The 16,206-nt window shown below is 39.2% G+C and overlaps 2 protein-coding genes across 2 annotated transcripts; one reads left to right on the plus strand and one right to left on the minus strand.

Annotated features, from left to right (window-relative positions):
- Positions 1-10,219: 10,219 nt before the first annotated feature.
- LOC129778858 (SWI/SNF-related matrix-associated actin-dependent regulator of chromatin subfamily A-like protein 1) lies at positions 10,220-12,900 on the plus strand. The gene is made up of 5 exons (XM_055785998.1): positions 10,220-10,892; positions 10,948-11,974; positions 12,047-12,197; positions 12,262-12,393; positions 12,461-12,900. Exons 1-5 carry the CDS (start codon positions 10,406-10,408, stop codon positions 12,842-12,844), a joined length of 2,181 nt encoding a protein of 726 aa, XP_055641973.1. The 5' UTR covers positions 10,220-10,405; the 3' UTR covers positions 12,845-12,900.
- Positions 12,901-14,180: 1,280 nt separating this feature from the next.
- Positions 14,181-16,206, minus strand: LOC129778859 (U3 small nucleolar RNA-associated protein 6 homolog). The gene has a single exon (XM_055785999.1). It carries the CDS (start codon positions 16,135-16,137, stop codon positions 14,332-14,334), a length of 1,806 nt encoding a protein of 601 aa, XP_055641974.1. The 5' UTR covers positions 16,138-16,206; the 3' UTR covers positions 14,181-14,331.

A 16,206-nucleotide genomic window follows, 5' to 3' on the forward strand; every position in this document is an offset into this window, starting at 1 on the left:
CGATTCTTGGTAGTGCCAAACGACACAATGCAGGTGGATGTTATTCTCGGCAGAAGTTTCTTAGAGAACAATCACATACATCGACTTCGTTTCGTGCCGTACGATATCAATTCTACTTTGGATCACGAGTGGTTTACGCTTGCTAACATCGATGAAACGTGTATGTTGGATATTGATTCTGTTGCGCGTTTGAATTTGGATGTAGGAGATGATAAAGAGACTTTGTCCTGTCGAGAATGGTTGGAGAGCTTAGTGAGGCAAAGTTATTTAGAAAGAAGTAGGCCAGAAAAGCTTTTAGTGAGGTTCGAAGCAGATATTCGTTTAAAGGAGAACAAAGTCTTCTCATCTTCGCCACAGCGACTCAGCGCCTTCGAGAGAAGCGAACTTGATAAAATTGTGTCCGATTTACTTCAACAAAATATCATCAGAGAAAGCGATTCTCCCTATACTTCACGGGTAGTACTCACACGGAAAAGGAATAATACATTTCGGATGTGCGTGAACTATAACCCTTTAAATAAAATAGTTGAAAGGAATCATTTCCCTATGCCAGTAATTGAAGATCAAGTTGCTAAACTTCATGGAAAACGATACTTTACTTCGCTCGATCTTAAGAATGGGTTCTACCACGTTAGCCTGTCAGAAGAATCGAAGAAGTACACTTCATTTGTTACTGATAATGGCCAATACGAGTTCAATCGTTTGCCTTTTGGATACGCAAATTCACCAGCTGTTTTCGTAAAGTATATCACGAAAGTGTTGAATCCGTTAATTAAAGAAGGACGAGTGATAGTGTTTATTGATGACATGCTCATTGCGTCCGATACGTTACAAGAACACTTCGAATCGTTAAGGAATGTACTTGAGACGCTTGCTGATAACCATTTGGATTTACAGTTTGCTAAGTGTCATTTCGTAAAAACTCGTATTGAGTATTTGGGCTACGACGTGCAAAGCAATCAAATCAAGCCCAGTGACAGACATGTTGAATCTATCCGAAATTTTCCTGTACCAACCAATCGGAAAAGTCTGGAACGGTTCCTGGGATTGATGAATTATTTCAGGAAGTTTATTCAGGGTTTTAACGTACAAGCAGGCCAACTTTACGAATTAATGAAGGAAGATAATGAGTTTGAATTGACCGCTGACCACATCCAGGCCGTGGAATGTTTGAAAAACGCACTAATCTCTAAGCCAGTTTTGCGCATATATTCACCAACTGCCGAAACCGAGCTGCATACAGATGCGTCGTCGTCAGGGTTCGGTGGAGTATTGCTGCAACGACAAAGTGACGATGGCTTGATGAACCCCGTAATGTACCACAGTCGGAAAACCACGATGGCGGAATCAAAGCTACACAGTTTTGAACTTGAAATCCTTGCGATTGTCTACTGCCTGCAGAGATTTCGCACGTATTTATTTGGCTTGAAATTCAAGATTGTCACGGATTGCAACTCTCTCAAGCAAACCCTAGAAAAAAGGGATATCAACCCAAAGATCTTTCGTTGGGCTATGTTCCTTGAACAATACAACTTCGAGATTGTTCATCGAGCTGGAACAAGAATGCAGCATGCGGATGCTCTATCTCGCTCAAACGTATTTACCCTGGTAGATGACGATAATTCTTCAAATGTCTTCGAAAACGCTTTGTGTATTGCTCAGCTTCGAGATCCTGATGTAACAAAAATTAAGGAGGCTTTGAATATTCGACCAACGAAAGATTACGAGATTCGAAACGCTATATTGTATAAAGTTGTGAGTAACAGATCTCTTGTCTACATTCCTGAGCAGATGATACCCTCGATTATCAATAAGTTTCATAATCATATGGGCCATTTTGGAGTAGATAAAGTGTGTGAATTGATCAGACGAACATACTGGATCCGAAAATGCGTGAGCAAGTACAGGACGTGACGTGTATTGCATATAATCCCAGAAATAAACGGTTCGATGGAAATCAATTCGACGTGGAGAAGCCTCGGGTGCCATTTGAAGTGCTATATATAGACCATCTTGGACCTTTAGAAAGGAGCAAAGGAAAAAACGAACACATATTTGCCGTCGTTGACGCTTTTACAAAATTTATAAAGCTATATCCTACCAAAACTACGAACTCAAAAGATGTGATGAAATCGTTGAAGGGTTATTTTTACGCATATTCTACGCCGAAAGTTTTGGTATCGGACCGAGGTTCGGCGTTTACGTCTGTGGCGTTTGGAAAGTTTATGGAAGATCATGGAGTGAAACATGTGAAGGTCGCTACGGCTTGTCCCAAGGCAAACGGTCAAGTTGAACGGTACAACAAGACATTAGTTCCGCTGCTTAGTAAGATGGTTGAAGAATCGGGTAAATGTTGGGATACAGTGCTTTCTGATGTAGAGTTTTTGTTAAACAACACGGTTAATCGTTCGACTGGGAAAAGTCCCGCAACACTGATGTTCGGTGTGGATCAGAAAAGGAGGATAGATTGTGATCTGACTCAATATTTACAGGATCAAATCGATGTAACCTTTAGAGACTTGGATGGAATACGGGAAGAGGCAAGCCAGTGTATGCGTAAACAGCAACAATACAACAAACGCGCGTACGATAGCCATTGCACGAAGAACACCCAATACCAAGTAGGCGACCTAGTTATGTTGAGACGAATGAATGTGGTAGGAGAAAGAAGTAAACTCAAACCGAAATTCCGAGGGCCGTATGAAGTTAAAAATATACTCGATAGGAATCGTTATGTAGTAGGGGATTTAGATAACTATCAAGTATCCAACATTCGCTTTGAAGGAATTTTCGACCCTTTAAATATGCGACTCTACCAAAAAGCAGAAGGCAAGGCATCAGACTCCGACATTGAATATGAAGACATAGAGTATCTAGAAGAAGATGAAGCATAATATTGATTTGTTTAAAAGGTTTTGTGCAGGATGGCCGAGCTGTAAGCGTAGAAGAGAAAGAAAAACAAAACTTTTGACAACCCCTCGAATGTGCAAGTAGAGTCAACCCCGAAATGTACACACCCCTGACTGTGACGTTCCCCTCCATTATAAAACCGTTTGAGAGTCTGAGAAAATCATCCGAAGAGAATACATTCAAAATATAATATAACGTTGAAACAGTGTAATTTGTATTTTTTGAACACGAGTCTACAGTACAAACACTATTTTGTTTGCCACTCTTCAATTTTAAACAGTAGTAAACAATATCAAACACCGAACATGGAAAAAAAATCAACTGAAATATCCAAGGTAACCTAACCATGTACCGACAGGTTCGAAGAACAGACTGAAAAAATATTTTAGGCATCCAATGATTGAATATTTGCTTGTCGTGTTTTGTGTAGAATATATTTGATCAGTAAACGTTGACCAAATTTTATCTGTCAAAAAGAGTCAAATATTTGGCTTCGGTCAAACAGTGTATGAGCACCCTGACTCTCACCGTAACATTTTCCATAAATTTCCGAATATTTACACTAAAACTCGTCATTAGAAAATATAAAACCATTCATCTCTATTTTGGAATCTGATCGGATTACAAATTAGCACAATGTTGCAATCTGTAATCCGAGTACAACCTTACTCCTTGGTCCGGTAATATTTTTTATTCAAATTTAAATAATCTGAAACTCAAAGAATGAATAGCTTCACAAATATGGATGAATTATTTTATCGTAAAACGTGAAACAAACAAACATTTTTGTGTATGTCGATTGGGTTTGAATCTCGTACGGATTTCGGAATACGAATTTCAATCTAGATCGGATTGCCAATTCGAAAACTGACTTCTGCTGTTATGTCTCTCCACAGTAATGACCCAACAGCTGACATGATGTTTCTTATGCAACGCTGTTAGGCATCAAGCACAGCTAGTTACCAAAGTCAAGTTCAGTTTCAATTTTATTCAACACTAGTTGACCTTGCAAGCTTCGTCTAGCCCAAAATGGTTTTTTGTTATAAATACTTTCGAACATTCACGTTTTCTTACTAAACGAACGTCCATGGGTTCAATCGCAGAACTGTTCATTTATTAATTTTGACCCTTTACAAATTACATTTACTATAAATTTCCTAGTCTTCTTAAATGGCACTAACGTTCGTGAAGGAACTTCGCCGTCTCAACCGTATTACTTGCGTCATTTTTTTATTAATACTTTGTTGAGATTTCTATGTCAAATAACACACCTTGAATGCATTCTGAGTGGCAAGCTCTAGAATACGCTTAACCGCAGTGCAAGTCGGCGGAAATTTCGTTGACAAAATGGCGAGTATTCCAACCATTACATGGAAAAACAACGATATCGAATGTGTTTTCATAGCATTGCTGCTTCGTGACTGTAATTTTGTTGAAAAGCGAAAGTTTTTTTTCTCGCCTGCGATGCCGTCATATCTTTTCACTCGCATGACAAGGTCGTTTGTGTTGAAAGTTATAGATGTTGTACTAGACGACGATGAGATATAGTCACTCGTCGTTGCTGTGGTTCTGATTGCTTTGACGATTACTTTGGCTGCACTGTCTACACGTGCGATTTTACGCCGAGAATAAGTTGTGAAGTTTTTTTTCCTCTTCGATTCTGTGCGGTAGTAAAATCTCTGCGATGAAAATGCATTGTGCATATTTTGAAAATGCATTTAGTGTCTAACGAGTTGAAATTTGTATTAAGTTGAATAATAAAATACATTCAACCAGTACGATGAACCAGATAAATGTTTTACTCTGCTTGCTTCACTCCTGAATCTTCTCAAATGAAAGACCCACCCTTAGGGTGAGTTTAGACTAGTGATATATTCATGTGAAGAAATATGATGAGATTTATAGAAATCGCATCAACCGTTTACACTAGCGTGAACTTCTATAATGAATATATTCATATTTTCGGTGAATTTATTCACCTGAAGAAGAACTGCATCCAGCTTTAGTGATTGCTCACCAGTGAGAAATTCACAAGCGTTTACATGTGCTGAATTTATTCAAGTTTTATTTCCTCGAATAAGTGTATCATATTTATTCGTGAATAAATCCATCTATAGCTATAGATCTCCCTAATATAAACCCGCCATTACGATTCATTTGTCTTCGATGAATATTTATTATCGTTCGATAAGTTCGATTGTGAAGATATTTATGAAAATCGCCTTGTTGGTAATATACATCTGAGATGGTGAGGAAAAAGGAAAGTTTCCGAGTTAATTATCTGTTTATTTATAAACAGGATTAAAAAAATCCTACAAATACAATTATCTTTAAAACTACTTCAGGAATTCATAAAAAAAATTACCTTACGTTTAATATTCCAGTTTCCTCTTTTGTCCTTTCAATGTCCTTTCAAACCTTTCGTTAATCTTGAGGTTATCTTTAAGAATAATTATGTGTAACTTCATGTCGTACTAACTAAGTTGTTCTGTTTATGATGTAAATATTATTACTTCCCAAATCTACGCTTAGCACTAGGTAAGTATAAATTTAGGACTAGGTAAGATAAGATACTTACTTAGTGCTAAACTAAGTAAGTATCTTCAGTAATGTAATTTGTTACATTATTGATCACTTGCGTTCACACCAGAGATGCCAGGTTTGAAGACACGTCTGCATTTTGAACACATTTGACTTACTGTAAAGACATTTGATTTTGTGAAGACTTTGTAGATATTATGAAATACGTGAAGATATTTCAGTATGATAGCGCATGTGAATTCTTGAGGGATTATTTCCATAAAATTCTAACTATTGGCTGAAAATATCGTCCAAAAAAGTAGGGCTTTGGCTCAGTGTCATTCGCTTGCTTTTTTATCTGTGTCACTTGTTTACTTTTCCTTCATTTTTCAAACTTTTCCAAGCAGACAATCCCAAGTATACACTGAGAGAAATAATTAGTAAATATAACGAATTTTGACGTAGGATTACGTCTTTCGGGAACATATTGGGGTACAAATTGAAAAACGAAAATCGATCGCATCCTGAATAATGTCCAATTTCAAACGCTTATTGCTCATTCATTTCATGATGGATTGATGATATTTTTGCATCAAACGATTTCGGCACTCTATAACAATTTTTCAAATTGAATATAATAGTATATATCATGTAACTAACTATCGAATAATTGAAAAATCTCAACCCCTATCCAAACAGAGATACTCAGTCCTGATTGGTCGAAATTGACGTCATTTCTTTTTCGCACCCGATTGGATTCTTTCGTTCACCGGCAAGCTAAATATCTGCATGGCGAATGAGTAGGAGGCGCCTACTTCACACATACCAAATGATATAAAAGGAAGGAGCATTCGTGGATCTCATTCATTCATACAACGGACGTGGAACGGACAACAACGAGTGAAGAGCAGCAGCAGTGGTATTCCTCTTCTCATCAACCAATACAATTGGATGTGGTAATGGAGGCAAAGGAGACAAAGGACTCGGTAAAGGAAGAGCGTATCGCAAGGTTCTACATGACAACATCCAGTGTATCAAACCCGCTATCCGTTGTTGAGCTCGCCGTAATGGTGACAACGAAACCCTCGCAAACTGACGCACAGAAGCCGAAGATACCAAAGCCTTGGAAAGAAGCATCGACTGAAACATCACATTACTAAGCAGCAGATTCCACAAACCCATTAAACCCTTCCAGTCCTTTTCAGGACTATCGATATTGCTTTGAAACGAATGAGTTTAATTTATTGTTTTCCACTTAACATAAAAATTATATGGAACTATGATCAAAAATAATGTCTAGTTTTGATTTTAGAGATGTCTAAAATTTTCGTTCAATTGATTGTGGAATGTTCATTGGGGCATTTTACAATATTACAATATTTTACAAATGCGGGTGTACGTACTGTAAGTACATTTGGTAGACACATACAAGATTTACAACCGTGTAGAATTGATTTGTTTACAAAATCCATTATTTAAACAGAAATTCCGGGTTCTGTTTGTCCAATTCGTAAAAGCAATCTTTGCTCTCATATAATTGCTTTGCTGTGGAATCGATTCTTTCGTTCCCCGACGAGTAAAATATTTGCATCGAGAGCGAGTGGGAGGAGCCTACCCAGCAAACATTAAATCGTATAATTTTGCACGTGCCAAGTCTTACAAGAAATCCGAATAAATCATAATCACATATAATATCAATCAAAGTATGTATCGTGTATATTTGAAATCGCATAAAATGTAAAAACTCGATTTTATATACCATTATCAAATTAAGTCGCATATCGGTATAATAAACATCAATTTTATGATGTACATTGTCGTAAAATATATTTAATCCGCATCATATGCGTATATTACGCTGATGCAGTTTGTGTGTCGTATAAGCGTATAATTTCAATCGATTCAGTACTGGAGTAAATCGTGTTGCATGCTGAAGAAAATCATGAAACAGTAAATCATATTAGATCCTAATAAAGGACATATTACATCATATTGAAATGTCAATGAAATGCTGATGCACTCGAAAGATTTAACCGCTATTGAATTAAATTGCAGATAGCCGCGCGAGATAGCTGGTGGATGATAATCCAGACGACCGGAGTTCGAACCCATAACGGAGCAGTTTTCACCAAACATCAATCTGTTTTTAAACATTTTAAACATTAAATTCCACTCCCAACACAAGTTAACCAAACAATTATTATTTCTACAAACATAAATACTCAATAATAAATATATAATATATAAATATATAATAAACATTTCACGAAAATATTTTGCGCCATTTGTTTTTTTTTCTATGTCTGTAATAAATCGTATATGAGTATGGCACTAGTCGCTATTATAGCCGGTCAAAGTTGCATATTCATCCAAACAAATTCGGTAAGCATTTGCTATGTATGTATATGGCCTCCACTTTTGCATGCATATGCCAGTTAGGCGCATTATATGCCAACCAAATTTTAGGGCATATGATGTTATATATACGCTTGTTATGCGATTTAATGTTTGCTGGGTATTTCTCACATACCAAATGATATAAAAGGACGTAGCATTCGTGGATTTCTCATTCTCGTTCAACGCTCAGATCGACAAACATCTGGGTTTCCAGTGTGCATTACTGGTATTCTCCTCATCAATTAACACGACTGAATGCGGCAAAGGAACCAAAGAAGAGGAGCGAACCGGATCGGAAACAATGTTTGTTTCTAGTGTGCATTGGACGCGGTAAATCCGCATCCGTCGTTTAGCTCGCCGTGGTGGAGTCAACGAAACCCTCTCAAACCGACGCACAGAAGCCGAAGATCTCAAAGCCAAGAAAAGCAGCAGCGACTCCGAAAAAAACTACCGCTGCCAAAAAGTAAACAACTGCTACATCCGACTAAAACATCACATTAACACGCAGCTGATTCCGTACAGCCCATCAAACCATTCCAGTCCTTTTCAGGACTATCGACATTGCTTTAAAACGAAAGAGTTTAATTTATTGTTTTCCACTTATCATAAAAATGATATAAAACTATGATCAAAAAATATTGTTTACTTTTACATTTTCTTTGACCATGTGCAACGAACAGGGAACGTTTCACGTCAAAAAATCAGCATGCGGCAGATAGCCTAACGTAATCCTACGTCAACTATGCGGTCGTGTCTCAGACACAACCCTCCTGTGACTTTTTTGGTAAATACTACCAATCTATAGTCATTTTCGACCGTACTAATAAACACATATGTCAAGCAGAACCATGATTCGGAAGCCCAATATCGGCTACATTTTCAAGCCGAAAATGCACGTATCAGAATTATATCCTTATTATACCTCCGTATTGCCTTATGGGAACAATGAAAATGGTTAATACGCGCTTTTCTCACCAATTTTCAGATATGACAATATCCAAGCTTACTAATGTTATCGAGTAAAATATACTAATCTCTGGTAGGGATGCGGGTTTGTTGACAATTTGTACAAAAAATTTGTACATTCTACTAATTTTGCATTACCAAATGTATTTAGTAGTTTTCGACCGAGGATTTTTCTAAGGGTATAGAATGAATTCAACAACAAAGAGACTCTTACTTCAAATTCTGGAAAACTTCTTGCGATCTGGATACATATGGTCGATGTTAAGTCAAAGGGGACCAAGTCGCAAAATTAAAAATTTCGAGTTATTGATTGCATTAGGTTAAGAGTTTTAGGCCTGTTCTCACTGCAGCGGGGCGTCAGTGGATGGCGTGCAAACGAAAACACTTTACGCCGGCGATATTTGTACTTCTCCGTTTCTCTCTAGCATATGTTTGTTTGTAGTAGTGACATAATTTAAAATTTTTTGTTTTTTTACGTTTTTCACCCTCCGAGTTGTTAGCCGGATACGTTCAACAATGTTGGAATATTGAAAAATAAACCAATTTTTCATTCTTTATTCAAAAACATACATTGTTAATTTGCATAGAACAGGCCGAAGACACGCCGCTGGCACGGTGCAATGTGAGTGAATGAAAATATCATGGCGAGAAGTAAACACGCCCCGCTCACGCCACCTTGAAGCCCCGCTGCAGTGAAAACATGGCCTTATAAGCCACATACCACATTTATCAGATTTGGAAAGTCACGCATACAGCAAGAATAACAGATCGAAATTGTTTTGAATTCTCAATGAAAACCCCTTATAACAGCAAACTTCAAGCTCGATTTTCTCGAAATCATAATAATGTTACATGGTCAGGTCTGACATAACACCAACCATATTGTCTCTAGAAGACATTAGTTCATTTGTACTCGAGAATTCAAATGATTGTGATATTGCATTATGATTATTATTTTGGGCCTATACTATACAATAGATTAACCTAGATCTTTCAAACGACCACTTCATAAATCGAAGGTTTTCCGGTTACATACCGTTTTAATATTTAGTTTGGTGGATATGGTTTGAGTCACAACCAAAACTTCAAATCTGAAATAAACAAATTGAGTTATCACAGTTCCTTTTTGTGTGGAAGAACCGGGGCAAACAACGGTGTATAAAACCAATTGTCATCTCTAAACCCATAAAATCCAGTTCCCAGTTGCGGAATATATTCTTTGTTAACACTTATTGAAATAAACTTCAAAACCTCAAGGTAAGTTTAATGAAATAAATCTCTAACTATCTTTAAACTTGACGTATTTCAAACAAAAAAAACAGCATTATCATTTTACTCGCTGCGCCATCTGGTTGAAAATCTCACGTAGATTCGTCAATATATTATCATTATATATCTCAATATATTGAGATCCATACATCAGATTTCTAGAATACGCCTTCTTAACAAGAATGTGTATTTGCGGTGTAGTACTTGGCGGTGTAACTATTAAGTACCAAACGTATGAATGATCAGCTGCAAACCGTCACCGATTTAGCATCCATTTGTTTATTTATTTCAATAGGAAATTTGTGAGATCCATAAATATTTGTCACGGTATTTTCTTTGTGCGATGTCTTGCACCGCCGAGGAAATCGCGGAGAAAAGAAAAATTGCGATCGAGCGTCTAAATGCTAGGAAAAATCCACAAAGCAATAATATATCTGCCCCTCTTACAATTCCCTCATCCAAACCAATATTTACACTGCCATCAAAGCAGAGACAAGTAATCGCATCTCAATCCAGCACTTCTTTCTACGGAAAATCGCATACTCCAAACAATCAAAAAGTTTTTAATTCTAACAACACTGTACAAAGCGGCAATGCATCAGCCGCAGGGAAATTTAAAAATGCGTTCAGCAGTGTTCATGCACAGAGTCATCCTTATCAAAGAAACACGTCAACAAACAACGGAACCACCAATAAATTAGCGCCCGTTTTCACGAGGACCGTCACTTGCTCGTGCGCAATGGTTTCCGAAAGTAGATTTGTGGTTCAAGCATCTGCCTTCAACGAGAAGCTGATCGATGTATTCAAAAACATTCCTTCGAAACAATACGGTAAAGTATCTTATATTCCTGTAATTTTGTTATCATCCAAGCTATTAATCTCCAGATCCACTTACTAAAAACTGGTCCTTTAGCATCCGCGATCACGCGCTAGTCATTGAGAAGGTGAGTGCCCTCAACCCGCACGTTTCGATCGGTCCAATCCCTTCCTTTGTGTTACGCATTTTCAACGGGAATCCACGTCCTGATCCCAGCCGTGCCTGTCTGGACATAATCGAACCCAAATTGTCGGGGGCGCTGTTGGAATTTCAAAGGGAGGGTGTATGTTTCGCCATCGATAAGGGCGGGAGAGCACTGATAGCGGATGAGATGGGTTTGGGAAAAACCTACCAGGCGATTGCAGTTGCTGATTTTTACAAGGAAAACTGGCCACTTCTGATTTGTACCACAGCAACAACACGGGATGCGTGGTCTAGCAAAATTCGCGAACTGTTGATATATGTGCCAGCGCACAGTATTGTCACGTTGCAGGGCAGTCAGGACTATATCGGGGATGCCCGGATTCTTATTACCAGCTACACCATGATGGAGAAATGCGCGGAAAAGCTAATCGAGCGACGATTTGGTTTCATCATCATGGACGAATCGCACACTTTAAAAAACTTCAAAGCCAAGTGTACGGCTGTGGCACAGGAGCTTGCGAAAAGAGCTAAGCGGGTGATATTACTCTCTGGAACTCCCGCACTGTCCCGACCGGTGGAATTATTTACGCAACTACAGATGCTGGATAAAAGCTTCTTTCAGTTCAAAGAGTACAGCACTCGTTACTGCGCCGGCAAGAATACCAACTTCGGTTGGGATGCTAGTGGACAGTCGAATTTGCCAGAGCTAAATCTGGTGCTGGCCGCCAAATTCATGATTCGACGCACCAAGCAGGAAGTTATGAGTCAATTGGCCGATAAGAGCCGAGAGACAGTGATACTGGATCCGTCACTGCTGTGGAAGAATGATGACACCGAGGAGGACTTGAACAGTTATGCGGCGGATTATTCTTCCAGCAAGGGCCGCGAGAGAGAAGAGATATTGTTCAAGTATTACCACGCGACCGCTGAAGCAAAAGCACCCGCTGTTTGGTAGAGCTCAATTGAGATATAGACATTATTCTGTGTATGAGATTAACCCTGTATTTTTTTTTTGAATTTTAGTGCGTATCTCAAACAAATGCGGAAGGAAAATCAGAAGTTTATTATCTTTGCACATCACCTTCTGATGTTGGATGCTATTTCTAAGTATCTCACCAAACATAATGTGGATCACATAAGGATTGACGGTACAACGAGGTCGAACCTAAGATCAGTACGTATATTACAAAGGACCAAATAGACGGTACAGTCGAAATAACTCACCTTATACCACACAGGAACTAGTGGACAGATTCCAAACCAAAGACAATTGCCGAGCGGCCGTTCTGTCGCTAAAGGCCTGCAACGCAGGCATAACGTTGACTGCCGCGCAACTGGTGATTTTCGCTGAACTCGATTGGAACCCAAGCGTAATGAATTGACAATTAAGATGTTTATCTAAAAAAATCAGAATGTGAATGTGAATGACCTTTGCAGACGCTTGCCCAAGCGGAAAGCCGAGCTCATCGGATCGGCCAGGAAGGTAATGTGATTGTGCGGTATCTGCTGGCGAAAGGAACCGCGGATGACATTATCTGGACGATGCTACAGAAGAAGCAAAACATCCTGAACAAGGCCGGTCTTTGTAATGAGGATTTTTCCGATTCCACCAACGTTAATGCGCCCTGTTCCGCGGGAAATATTGAGCCATATCTGGAGAAACGTAGCAGTTCTGCAGGAACTTTAGACAAATACGTGCTCAAAGAACCAAACCATAACGTTAGTGGTGTGGGTAGCATAAAGACTGATAGCCAGGAGACAGCTTTTCAGAGCTTGTTGGACGACGGAGAAGATGATGATTTAGTAGGACTAGATTTCTAAAAACACAATCGCCTTGTCATTATATTGATGAAAAAATAAATTTTTGTCGTTTTGTCTGTTTGTGTATCCTGTAACGGGTATTTGAATAGGGACGCTACAAAAGTAGACCGATAGGGACAGCAAACGACACCATGGGCCTGATCACGACCCGAACGAATTTCACGGTGAAAACAAAATGATTTGTATGCAAGGTTATATGCACTTCATTTCGTTCGCACCGTGAAGTGACGTTCGTAATGAGGCCCCATTTTTCCCCGCTCTTTTGACATTTGTCTTCAGTAAGGTTTGTCATTTCGTAATGGAAAGATATACGATCAAACAACGAGTCGAGATTATTAAAATTTACTACCGAAATTTAGAATCAACGGCCTCAACTTTAAGAGCGCTACGTCCAATTTATGGTCGTCATAATTGTCCTGCCAGATCAACAATTGAGCGTCTAGTGGAAAAACCTGAACCCACAGGCACAGTACAAAATGTTCCCGTGCCAGTGAGACAAAGAAGTGCCCGTATTGTCGAGTATGTTGCTGCCGCTAGCACATCAATTGAAGAAGACCCAAATCAGTCTCTCACACGTCGACTTCTGCCGCGATCCAGGGACCCCCGTATCGTAATGTCGATGAGGAGACACTAGCTAAAAAGTGTCTCTTGCTGTTGCTTGGGCCAGAATTGTTGGGCATGATTCTTGGCTTGGCTTCGCTGCTTTTTTTACAAGCGTAGTTGACGTGACTGTTGAAGTTCAGTCGATAATCGATCTGCACCTCCAGGTATTTTAAGTCTCGTTTCGAAGTTCTCGAGTACTCTCCAATGGTGATTTCTGCACGTTGCACCGCTCCAGTTGCTTCGGAACAGACGAAACTTTTCTAAAACGACCCACACAAACGACTAATTATGTTATTACTAACATGGTAAAAAAACAAGAACGACTCTTTAAAGATATTGCGTTTGCCCCTTACAAATAAATTGAAGAGAACAAACGAAATACCAGCCGAAGTGCACCATTTTAAATAGGAATTCAAAGGAAGATTCTGTGCTGTGCCACCCATTCCAATGATAACGACAGATATGCCATCCGATTGCAGTTTCGATACGATTTGCTTTTGCAAAGGCCATAATGATGGCATAGGAACAATCGCTGCAAACATGTGCATCAAATTAGGGGAAATCATATGGACAACTGTATGCAATTAACTCAGGCGTATGAAACCCATCTAATTTAGGTGTACCAGGCCGAGTAGGAATAAATAATATTGCGTGTCAAGCTACACTCCGATAGCTCGAATTAAAATTATATATTCATTAATTTTATCTTTTATTGCCATTTTTTGAGATGAAAGGGAACACGAACAAAAAAGAAACAATAAACATTTTTCAAAATAAATGAAAAATTCTTATACCGAGTTTTATTTAAATTTAATTTCAGTTCGACGCGTCGTACTGCTAATTGTAAAATGAATCTATTACTATATGTGCAACGCATTTATTTCTCAGTTAACTCTTAACAGTTCATATCCTGTGACAAATTCCCCAACCAGATCGGCATCCAATCGCGCTTTTGCCCGCTCGTATAGTGATTGCATATTTTTAGGCGAACCATTGCTCAGTTCGAATTTGATGTAATCAATCCACACTTCCACACTCGTGGTCCCAAAATATTGAGTCGCATTTTCGTGGCATATTCTCCAATGGCTAATGTCGGGCTGCGGTTGAATTGATTCCAGTTCGGCCATTTTCTTGTGAAGATCCAAGCAAGGCGCGCACGCTTTTTGCAACTCTTGATATGCCTTACGAGCTGAGTTAATATCTTGGCTATCGGTCACGAACTCTAAGTAGCGAGGCTGGAAGTGGTTTGATATTGGCGCTGTTTGTACGATTGCTTCTTTTAACATTTGCTCGAGCTTGTCCGATAGTTCTAAGCGGGTATTGTAACATTGGAAACGAGCTTTCCAAAGAGGGAGAGGATTTGTTGTGCACTGTTGGAGGGATCTGGCGAAAAAAAATTCAATCTCATCTGTGGTTGCGTCATTTCTTACCAGATAGTTCAGGTAAAGTTCCCAGAATGCACATGAACTGGGATAAGCTTCAGTGGCTTTATGGAACACCTCGGTGATGAATGGTTTTTGTGTGATATCACCGTGAATCAAAAGCTTTAGATACTGTACAAATTTATCCTCTTCTAGAGAATTACTTTCGTATGCTTTTTTGAAGGCAGCTCCAAGCACTTTACGTCGAAGCTTCTGTTGGGACGACATATCCTCATTAATTTTGAGCATTGTTTCTATATAATAAGTCCACATCTGCTTCGTTGGAAGAACTTTCAGACCATCGTCGTAAACTTGAACGCATCGTTCAAGGCGTTCCCGGAATGAGCCATCGTCTTCAGCAGATTTGAAAGTTGGAGCCTCCATATCCTCTGTACAGTCACGATCTTCGCTATTTTCCAAAACTTGGGATCCATCCAGTGCAAGGAGTGCCAACGTATGCCACATCTTCTCCTTCGTAGTGAAAGCAGTCTTCATATCTTCCGTCACTTGATCCGCGAAGCTTTTCAGCAGCTTCAAATCCTTTAAACTGTGAATAAGATCAACGTAAAAGTCTAAATCATTATTCTTCTTCTCATAGTGCTTATAAATCAGCTGGATGTACTCCAATGTTTTGCATAGCATCGGATTATTGTCGTCCAGTTTTTCGTCATTCTCCGCAGAATTTTCCACTATTTTCTCCATCTCCTTAAAATGCAGTGCCAGAAAATTTAGATACAACTCTCTACATTTCGGATGCCGCTGAAGACCCCGGAACATGAAATGTCTCGCCCGCTCGACATCATTTGCCTGGGTGTACTCCCAGTTTGCAGCACATATCCAAGCGTTCGGCCTGTCGCCATGAAAATTCAACATTTTGTCCAACGTTCGGGATCCCTCCGATGTAAAACCATGCTTCTCGCAGTGCTTCAAATAATGCACCCACAGACGATACTCCGTTGGGAACCTGTCCATAGCCCGCCTGTACAGCACCCGGATGCGATTCTCTATGCTTTTCTCCAAACTGTGCTTGCCGTCCCGAATCCTTAGCTTCGACCTGCGTTCCGCCAACAGCTCCAGCAGATTATTTTCGTACACAATATAGTTGATAAAGTCTATCAACTCTTTCGTGCGTCGTTCCACTTTGTGCTCATGCTGGAATCGCTTGTTTTTGATGTCACGGATTTCCTCCTCCGTGAACAGTTTAAGATGTTTCATAAATTCATACTCGTGGATGGAAAGCTCCCGTCGTTTTTCAATAAATTCACCCATATCTGTAATACGTTCCGAACTATTACGTTTAAAAACACGCGGACTTCTGCGGTTTGATTGTTTTCTTTT

The sequence above is a fragment of the Toxorhynchites rutilus genome, chromosome 3 (assembly GCF_029784135.1).
Source record: "Toxorhynchites rutilus septentrionalis strain SRP chromosome 3, ASM2978413v1, whole genome shotgun sequence".
Taxonomy (NCBI): domain Eukaryota; kingdom Metazoa; phylum Arthropoda; class Insecta; order Diptera; family Culicidae; genus Toxorhynchites; species Toxorhynchites rutilus.

Bases quoted from the DNA above. Each gene is read 5' to 3' on its own strand.
- LOC129778859 (XM_055785999.1), bottom strand. From the start codon at position 16,137: ATGGGTGAATTTATTGAAAAACGACGGGAGCTTTCCATCCACGAGTAT.
- LOC129778858 (XM_055785998.1), top strand. From the start codon at position 10,406: ATGTCTTGCACCGCCGAGGAAATCGCGGAGAAAAGAAAAATTGCGATC. The intron at 10,893-10,947 runs GTAAAGTATCTT...ATTAATCTCCAG, and splicing joins CATTCCTTCGAAACAATACG to ATCCACTTACTAAAAACTGG. The intron at 12,198-12,261 runs GTACGTATATTA...TATACCACACAG, and splicing joins CGAGGTCGAACCTAAGATCA to GAACTAGTGGACAGATTCCA.